This window comes from Abramis brama (genome assembly GCF_963993115.1).
Source record: "Abramis brama genome assembly, chromosome: 3".
NCBI lineage: Eukaryota > Metazoa > Chordata > Actinopteri > Cypriniformes > Leuciscidae > Abramis > Abramis brama.
The window spans coordinates 33,414,730-33,425,447 of NC_139965.1; the positions used below are offsets into that span (position 1 = coordinate 33,414,730).

General features: G+C 37.7%; 1 protein-coding gene across 1 annotated transcript; it reads right to left on the bottom strand.

Annotated features, from left to right (window-relative positions):
• Nucleotides 1-1,310: 1,310 nt before the first annotated feature.
• dnaja2a (DnaJ heat shock protein family (Hsp40) member A2a) lies at nucleotides 1,311-10,718 on the bottom strand. The gene is made up of 9 exons (XM_084109361.1): nucleotides 10,558-10,718; nucleotides 9,623-9,682; nucleotides 8,832-9,058; nucleotides 7,174-7,254; nucleotides 6,771-6,904; nucleotides 5,822-6,018; nucleotides 4,325-4,469; nucleotides 4,123-4,250; nucleotides 1,311-2,358 (listed from the first exon to the last, which is right to left on the bottom strand). The coding sequence occupies exons 1-9, from the start codon at nucleotides 10,633-10,635 to the stop codon at nucleotides 2,170-2,172; spliced, it is 1,239 nt and encodes a 412-aa protein (XP_083965487.1). The 5' UTR covers nucleotides 10,636-10,718; the 3' UTR covers nucleotides 1,311-2,169.

Below are 10,718 nucleotides of genomic sequence, written 5' to 3' on the forward strand. Positions count from 1 at the left end.
TAAACAACATGGTGCATTTTTAATCTGTGAAATACATTAAATTGTATTTTATATAGCTTTAGATTTACATTATGCTGAATAAACGTGGTTTTAAAGGGGTCATGAACAAATGCATTTATTTTTATAATGTTCTCTGAAAGAAATTTACATCAAAAAACCTAATTCAGAAGTAATAAGCTACTTTCTATCCTGTTTTTGACACGGTCGAACACCCCGTTGTCTCCAAGTGGTGCTCAGTCACTGCAGAGTCAAACGACGCCCAGCTCCTCCTCTCTGGAGCTCTACGGGGGCGGAGGGATAGAGCTGTGGGCGGGGTTAGGCTGTGGTTGGATATTTTAGCTCCACCCATTAGGCCCAAATTACATTCGCTCCTCCTCGCTGGAGATCTAGAGAGGAGGAGCTACACGTAAGCTCCTTTTTCTCTCGTTTTCAGGACTTGGAAGTAAACGCCCAGTGTTATGATTGATTGGGTAACAGTTTTGCAAATAATTTTCAATGTCCTCGCCGTTTTGAAAACTTCTGATGTTGAAAAATATCTCGTTACATAATTGAAACATTTGCCAACAATGTGAAACATTTAATCTTATCATCGCCTACGGTGTTTCGTGTAAACGGAATGAAGAGTAAATTATGAATTGTCACATGTCGTTCTTTAATTCATAGTTCAAAAATGAGTGAAAAACGTTGTTCAAATGATCAAATGAAACGTGTTGTATGTCTTTGCTGATGACAAAACCGAGTATCTGGCTTATTGAAGCTTTTATTCAGGATTACAGTGAATGTCTTTGATAAAATCCATAAAGCAACGAATTCTCTACGTGCTTTTTTCTGCATCCCATAAGGTATTAACCACATAGATGCCGAAGCAAAGGAAAGAACAGCAGCTTTCGTATCACAAGGACGGCAATGCAAAGATGTTATTCCACAACCTGGCACTTATATCGTTAGTTGCTGGAGTAATCCTGTTTGCCTGACATGCACGAATGGGTGGGCGGGGCTAAAGAGGAAATAACGAGAAGTAGGCGTTGATCTTCTGCATAAGCTTTCTTTCGTCACACTATGACGCAATAATGTGACAAAATCCAAAACCAGTCCTTGGTTTCAGTAAAATCTTTTTTTGGACTAACGAGGAATTTGAGTTCTGAAACTTCCAGGATATTTTTTAAGTACAACTACCTCTTATGTCAAAAGATTTGATTTCTCAATTCATGACCCCTTTAATGCCATGCTAACTGTAAAGTCTGTGTCAAAAGTAACAACTGCAAACAATCCCAAGTAATGATTCAAGCACCAAATAAAGCAAAGACTGATTATTTTGAGGAGATATTGAAAGACATTTTATTCAACAACTCAAACTTTTTCACAGAAGATATAAGCCTAAAGGTGCTTTTTCCTCCACTCATTTCAATGTGTATGATGTCTCTTTCTCTTGACAGACGTTTCAATCAGTGAAGGGACCAAAATGTTCAACATGCACCTGGATAGCTGACAATAAGCAACTGATTTTATTTCAGCTATTTCAAAACATAAAACACACTCAATTGTGACAGCAGCTGATACAAAGCTTAAATGACAATCACTTATTTTATACATTTTATAGTCTCTTGTTCCAATTCTTAAAATATCAAAGAAAGGAAAAGAAAAAGAACAAATCTACAAATAAAATAAAGTGGTAAAATTGCGTACAGATACAAACAAACCTAAAAAAAAAATGGATTGGTGAATAAGTCCCATGGAGGCATTTCTTTTCCTTTCTTTTAGGATTTCTCAACTCCTCTTCCGTTAGGTCACTGCTTTCCAACAAGTCTCAAGTCCAGGGCCAAAACTGCATTTTATGGTTAGATTTAAACTTGTGAATACCTATGACAACAACAACAAAAAATGCAAGGTACACACAGAGTACGTATCGATTACCCTTTTCTCTCTGAAGTGGGGTTGCCTCTAGAGGGCCGCGAGGAGAGGAGGAGGGGGCAAGAAAGGGTTACTAGATGCGGGATCATCTGTGCGTTTACTACAAGGGAATCAGGTGGTCAGGAATGGCTGTACGAAATTCTCATCATTTAAGGCAGCCCCGAATCAGATTATAAACACACCTGTTTATTGTGCAACTAGAACATTTTTTTTAATCCCCACTGTTGGAGCCGGACAAGATATTTGCTGTAGTCGGGTTTACTGATGGGCACACTGCACGCCAGGCCCGTGATGTCCTCCTTCTTCATCCGAGCTGTCGTTGTATGCTTCACGGCGGTGACCACCAGAGGAGCTCTGGCTCATGTCGAACTCCTGCAGGTCCACCTCCTCTGAGTCTCCAGAGATGACTGGCGCTTCGGCCCGTGTAGGCAGCAAGTCCTCTAACTCCTGCAAAAACAGGAGAGGAATATTAGGGGTAAGAAACCACACTAAGTACAGTAGTCAACATTTGAAGTGAATCAAAGCCTCTCATCAAAATTATACATTAATTTGGAACAATACCCGTTCTTGTCTTAGGACAACTTTGATGACCTTTTGATCCACTTCAAATGTTGACGACTGTATATACAGTCACTATTTTCAAAAGTTAGGGTTCAGTAAGATTTAAATGTTTTTGAAAGACATCTATTTTTCTTATGCTCACTAAGGCCCCGATCACACAGAACGCTTCTGCTTCACATGAACTGTTAACATTTACATGCGTAGAGAGCATTTCAAAGTCCATCTCTGCTTATGCTGTGAGTTTGGGTTGCTTAAAACATTCATCTGGGTGCGCAATGTGCGCCATTTCATCAGATTTTTAAGGTAAATCATTTATAAACCTACACTAACACAGGAGAATACATCAATGTTTCCAAATATGTATTATAATATAATATAATTATGTGAACTGTTGTTCATCGCGATTTCAAAAAAAGTTTAAACCCTCACTCTGAGTTTGCATGTTTTCATATCCACATATTCTTTAAGACGTTACAGTCGTGGCTGTAGTATTGCTATTGTAAAGTGGACAAATGTTAAAAATTAAGTGAACATTTGAATAAAAATGCCTTCAGGGCTTAAAGGTTTAATATTGGCAAAATTACATTTAAGAGTTGTTTTTTCTGGGTGACATACACAAAAGTAAAGACTCGTAACTCTAGCAAAAGGAGAATAGCAAGTATAGCACTGTAAGTTTATAGCAAAACTATAGCAAGGAGAATCAAAAGGTAGGTATCGCTTGATAGAAAACTTTACATGTTTAGAAGAATTCTCATTACATTTGGTCATTCTCATGCTGAGAATTATATATATATATATATATATATATATATATATATATATATATATATATATATATATATATATATATATATATATATATATATATATATATATGCTCAAGGGAAATTTTTACATATCTTTCTTATTTGACATGCAATAACTAAAATAGGAAGTATGTATGGTAGGAGAAAACTTCTTTGGTGAAGTTCCCAACATGTGAGCTGCATCTGGATCAAATTGTGATAGCATTAAGTAATTAAAAGTTACAGCAACTCCATGAGGAATATCTTTAGATCCAAGTGACAGATTATCTTTTTAATCAGGAGAATCTGCTGTAAATAATGCTTTTATTTGCAAAAATATGGCTAAATATGGCTGAAGGGGTTAAACAAGAATTTGATCTGCTGTTGTTATAATACATAATGCACACAAGTTGACTGTTTATATTATGTATTTTAACAATATTTGGTTCAAATAAAGTATCAAAAGCAAGTAATCATACATGGTTTTATAGAACAATACAATTGCTTCATTGTTATTATGCATGTATTAGGACATTTTAAAGGCTATTGTTAGATCTATTGGTAGATAAAATCTGGTTACTTGATTTATCATCAAAATAATCGTTAGTTTCAGCCCCATTTTATTCGAATAAAAATAGTTAAAGTAATATTGTGTAATATTGTGTAACATCATTCCTCCAGTCTTGATCCTTCAGAAATCATTCTAATATGATGATTTGCTGCTCAAAAACATTTCTTATCAATGTTGAAAGCATTTGTGCTGCTTAATTTTTTCAATTTAATTCATCCTGGCTCAATTTCTTTCCAAAAACAAATAAATACCCCACAATTATGAACAATAAAATGTCTTGTAAAATGGTCTTACCGTCAGCTTCTCTGGGCTTAACCAATTGTTGTCTGGGAACTGAACGTCAAACTTGATGAACAGGTCACCCTTCTCGAAGGGGTTACGGTACTGTGGCATACCCTCTCCTCTAACAACTCTGACTGAACCTGCACAAGGACAATAAAGTTTTCAGACAACGTAACAAATCAGACGCTACAAAACTCATTTCCAGAGGACTCACCTGGCTCAATGACTTTGCCAGCTGGGTATTTCACCACAATCTGTCTGCCATCTAAGTGCTTCAATGTGAAATGGAACCCACAAAGTGCTTCAACAAGGCCGATCTTATGGGTCATGTGCAAGTCGTTGCCCTCTCTTCTGTACGTCTGTTGAAAGAGGTTTAAAAGATTTAGCTATCTGATGCTTTAGTGATATCCCATATTAGTCAAAATCAGACACATCTCTTTCTTCACAGCCACAGCAACAGAACCTATAAACACTTGAGGCATGTGACGGTGGATAAAAAGCTGTAAAGCACCATGTTCATGACACACTGTCACTGCAATCTGCTTGACAATCTGTCATATACACTTGCGGAGATGCAAAAGAGGGAAAAACTCCAACGTAGTAATTGTTACTGGCAAGTAATTTAGTCAGTTACCAGCCACCCCTTTTTTGTCAGGGGAAAAAGGTCAAGTAGTTCACCTCTTTCTGCTATCCTACACACAGGTGACTGACTACTCGCATCGGGGGGGTGGGGGGTGGGCTTACTCTCTATGCTGCACACAACCTTTCTGCCCTTCCTGTCTCTGACGAGACAAAAAAAAAAAAAACAGCTCATACCGCAGGAACAGTATAATGGAAAATTTTGAGTTTGAAACAGATTTTTTGAAACTGCGGGATACCTTGAAACCGGTAACCAGCCCATGCCAAAACCTGGGTGTTATTTGATAGCAGTGATTCATGTGAAAGCCACATTTCTAGTATTTGTAAAACGACATTTCTCCATCTTGCAAAAAAGTTAATTCATGCGTTCATGACCTCAAGGCTAGATTATTATAATGCTCTACTGGGTGGTTGCCCTGCACACTACTTAAACTACAGCTATTCCAAAAGGCAGCAGCTGGTTCTTACAGGAAGTATGACCATATTAGCCCGTTTCTTTCAACACTGCATTGGCTCCCTATTTAATAATCGCATACATTTTAAAATCTCGCCATTTACTTAAAGCCCTAAATAGTTTACCTCCTTAGTACTTGAGCGGGCTCTAAGACATTATAGTCCTTCACATCTTTTGCGATCTCAGAATTCTGGCCAGTTGATGATACCTAGAATATCTAAATAAACTGCAGGCGGTAGATCCTTTTCCTGTTTAGCACCCAAACTCTAAAAAAAAAAGTCTTAAAAGCGCAGACCTGACAACCTTGAAATTATTTTTTTGGGGGGTACATGCATTATGTTGCATTGCATATAATGTGTGCTGGTCAACTAGTAAACAGTGCACAAGTAAATACCTGCTGCTGTCAATGTCATTTAATGTTAATCAAAACAAAAAAGCTTTAATAAAGATTAATCTACATTTAATTTATACAGTGAACACTTGTGTCATTTTACATTTAGGCCTAATTACTTTATATTAATTACATTTCTGTACCTGAATATTACGGTTCATTAAGGAGCACTGTCCCCATCAAATAAAAATAATAGTTTATGAACTTTAAAGAGATCATTGAAATACCTCGTGCTCCTTTTCCTGCAGGACCAGGACAATGTCTCCAGGTTCTAATCCAGGTGCCTGGTCAGCCTCACCGCCGAAGGTGATCTTCTGTCCGTGCTTCATACCTTTATCCACATGCACCTCCAGAATCTTCACTTCTTTAATCACCTTCTTCCCCTCACACTTTTTGCAGCGGTCTTTCTCACTGATCACCTCACCTGGATCATAAAGACACCATGAGCAAACCTTCCATCCACATAAAGGCTGCACAATATATCGAAATATCACAAATGTATATATCACAATATGCATATCGCAATGGCTTGCAATAACTAGGGTCATGAACAGAAGACAAAGAGCACTCACTGCTCTTGGCTGAATAACTTTTGTAGCTTTAATAAGAATCAGTATATACATTTAATTCATACAGTGAAAACTAAGCAGTGTTTTATTTTTACATTTGATTAGGCAAGGCAAGTTTATTTATATAGCACATTTCATACACATTGGTAATTCAAAGCGCTTTACAGAGAAGAAATTAAAATAATCAAAAGAAATAAGAATAATTAAAACAGTTTAGAATAAAAAATAAAATAAAAATGTAATAAATGCACAGCTAAACAGATGTGTTTTGAGTCTGGTTATTATTCATTATCACTTATACTGATGTTAAAATAACACTTCTTATACTACAGTAAAACACTGCTGTTCACTTTCAGAAGTTGTAGGGATGTTTTCTTGTTACAAAAAGAATGTGAAACGCGTATGTAGGTTATATAATTTTAAATATATTTTAAAGATAAGTTCATTTTACACACTTTAAGCATTATCATATCGCATTATTGCATTTTTCTTCAATATCGTGCATCCCTAGTCCACATGAACATGCTGGCTGAGAATCACAACTCTACTGGTCATATACTAATAATAATACTACTGGTCAGAGTGGATTCAGACTCCAGTCCCTTACCTTCACCATTACAGTCAGTGCACACTGACTGCATCTGTTGCACCATGCCAGGAGCCAGCTGTCTGATCATTATGCGCATACCACGCCCCCTGCAGGCTGTGCACTTCTGGACCGCACCAGACTTCCCACCTTGACTGAGGAGACAAAAAACAGCCTCAGTTTCAGTTTCCACTTCAACACATGAATTAAGTAAAGGGAACGATTCAAACTCTTTAAAAGCCTTTGTGGTCTTTACAGCTCAGACTGATTTAAAAATCCAGTAACTCATGAGACTCATAAAACATAGGTATTTCTTGAAGTGACTGGGTGTGGTGGGACAAAGAGAAACTGAGACACTCATTATTACAAATCTTTTTCTCTCTAATTGTCGTGAAAACACCCATAAAGTTAAAATCTTACTCACCCATTACAAGTGCTACAAAGAACATTCTTGCTCAGCTGTAATTTGGTTGTTTTTCCATTGTACAAGTCTTCAAGTGACACCCTATGGGGAAAAAAAAAGGGTGAGAAAGCTCTTCCAGAATCCAGAATATTACAACAGCAGCCTAAAAACTGAGATTGGAACCCCCCCCCAAAAACCTTATGGACATGTTAAACCCCTTAAGCCCTGAAGGCATTTTTAGAGTTGTTTTTTCTGAGTGACATACACAAAAGTAAAGACTCATAACTCCAAAACTATAGCAGAGCGAGTTTTAAATGATTAGAAAATATAAATGTATATTACATTTGGACATGCTCATGCTGAGAAACTGCTGATAAAATACAAAAAAAAGATGTATTATAATTTTACATATCTTTCTTATTTGACATGCAATAAATCAGGAAAGAAATAATGTAGGAGGAAAATTCTTTTTTTGTTTGTTTTGTTTTTTTCCTACATGTGAGCTGCATCTGGATCAAATTTTATGGTGATAGCATAAAGAAATCAAAAGTTACAGCATTTGGAACCAAGGTACTGGTGATAGCCTTTTTGTGTAGTCCTTGACGCCTCCTAATGGGCATTTTTTTAATTCTTCACATGAAGAACAGGGCTCAACATTAACGCTTGGGGAACGCTAGTCTGGCTATCATCAGACCAAGCTCAATCTTTAAAAGATTGAACATTAGTCTGGGGAGTCTGCTCTGTATTTTCTACTTGGATAGTCCTTCAACCAATCAGACCAACGATCCACGTGACGTACTTTGCAGCGAAAACTGCAGGCAGGAAACGTGTCCACAAACGTGTTGGTTTGGAGCATTGATCAGCGTTTTGCAGAAGCAGCAATGGCATCAAGCGATTTTTGCAGGTTGTGCAAAAAAACTAAAACATGAAAGTGAGTGGTATTTACACCCACTCGAGCGATTTGTTTGCTAAACTAAAGAAACCATTGAGAATCGTCGAGAGGTTAAAAGGAATTGGATTGGATTAAACCCGCCAATAGCGCACCAGGTGAATAAGCCAGTTTGTGATTTGTCCACAAAGATTTGTTATGGAAGCAGGATAGAAGAACGTACAGGTTTCCAGGCTGAGCTGCAGGGCCAAATCAAATCGCCGGCAGATCGGGCTGGGTTTACCCAGTCTAGGGGAATGTTAAAATACATCATGTAAAATAATATAACTTCAGTACATTACGTAAAAACAAATATCCGCAGAGAGCGCCAACGGCCTGGTTACACTAAAGCATGATCAAATCCTTGTTTAATATTGGCCAAACAAAATTTAATTCAAATGTCAACTTAATCTTTAATATTTGGTCACTTCTGTACGATAGAAATGCAACAGCTGCTGTAATTTCTTGAACAAGAACATGTGCACGTCAAAACATGCAAGTTGAGTTTCTTAGCTTTAAAATTATACCTCTTTTGTGTCATTCCATTCAGTGGTTGCTTAGTAATTTGATTATTAGACTTTTTCGCACGGGGTGTTCGGATTTAAGGGGTTAAAGCTTCTTAACTATACATGTGCTTGGCCACAGTGAGAGGAGGAAACAGAAAAGAGGTCAATGTGACCAATCAAGGACCGAGGAGAGCAGCATTTTTACACAGATCTCTAAAAAGTGGAAGCCTTGTGATTTCACTTACTTCAGGGGGTGGACCATATCTTCTCCTCTCCGGCGCCCTCCGTTCCTGCTCCGACCCTGTCCACCCATGAAGCCAAACAAACCGCCGCCAAAAATATGGGAAAATATGTCATCCATCCCACTTCCTCCACAGCCACCTTCTCGCAGACCCTGTTCCCCATAACGGTCGTACAATTCCTTCTTCTCTGGGGTAGTCAGTACTTCATATGCAAAGCTAATCTCTTTGAACTGAAAAGAAAAAAACAACAAATCTTTGAATAAAGTAGTTTACTTTACCCATTTAAAAGTTTACTCACCAAAAGCTTACTTACACATCCAAACCCAAAAGACATTCATCTTCAAAACAAGACATTTGAAATGAAACCTGAGATATGTGGCCCCCCGTTGAAAGTCCATTCTACCAAAACTTTGATGCTCCAAAAACGTTATAATGACATTGTAAAAAAATAATATAAATAATCCACATCCAAGCAGATATTCTCATTTTTCAATCAAGCACGTTTGAGCGTCTGTTTACAGTTTTTCATGTGCTTTTAGCATGTGCACTGATCAATGTCGATGTAAACTAATGTACATCAGTTCATCATATAAAGCTATAATGTCTCTTCAAAAGACACTCAGGTTTCATTAGACATAACTTCCATTTGTTTTTCAAAGATAAACATTCAAATAATACACTTTAAATAAAAACAAGATTTAACAGTGTTTTATATTTCTGCATGTCGTCTTATATGAATGTGCACTATATTTGAATAAAAGTCATTAATAATATCATCATGCAAGTATTCTTACCTTGTCTCCAGCATTTGGATTTTTGTCAGGGTGATATTCCTTTGCTAATTTCCGATAAGCCTGAAATATATTGGAAATATAAGGTTAGTTTCACTTCAGAAAGCATCAACGAAACAACATGCCGCAATTTAAACAATTCTCTTAACAAAAGGAACATGTGTAAAAGTAGGAAGAGTTACTCCTGCCCGAATATCCTAGCATATAGCTCGCAAGATTTTAGCATGTGATTAGAGAACGACTCCTACGGAGTTTCAGTTTGTGCGTCACGTTTAACGTTAACGTTACATGAAGCCGCTTGGCCTTGAACAGCGCAAATTAATATTATAATCCAAAAACAACATAAGCTAGTGATGTGAAACTACTGACGCTCGTCAGTGAACAGATAATTAACTTCAAGTCTGTTTATCGACTCTGTATGGTTTGCGCCAGAGCAGAAATCCCTCTTCGCCAAAAACATAACATGACTTATTGTAATTGACATCGAATATAAAATAACCGCAGGACCATCATAGGCAATTAGTTGTACATGTGACCTCTTTGGCATTATGACACACATGAAAAGGGAAAAGCCCTGAGTCAAGGCCTACACACCGGCCACACTGTGATCTGATGCTAACTGTGTTTTCAGCCGCTACATGACGATATAACGTTACATAATGACTGCGTTTAATGTTCAAGTCCACGGCTAAATTCAGACATAAACAGGTAAACGGACAAATAAAGACACAGCAGATTGGCTTGATTAAAACCCACAACACCACTCCATCTCGTCGGTTTTGTCCGACGATCTGGTAACTATAGACACTAGGCCAAACTCACGACGAGCTTTAGCTCAGTGCTAATCTCTCTCTCTTCCTGATTCACACACAAAACTTCACACTCTGAAACAGCGCGAACGAGCACCGAAATTAAAGACAAGACACATAAATCCGTACCTTTTTCAGTTCGTTCTCGGAGGCCGAGGGGGAGACCCCGAGAATGTCGTATAGTTTGGTATCGGCGACGTTGGACATGGCTTTGCTGAGTGAAGGACTGTCTGCGGGAAGCGGAGAGATGGAGAGAGACACCGGCCGGAAGCGTCAACTTTAACCTCTTC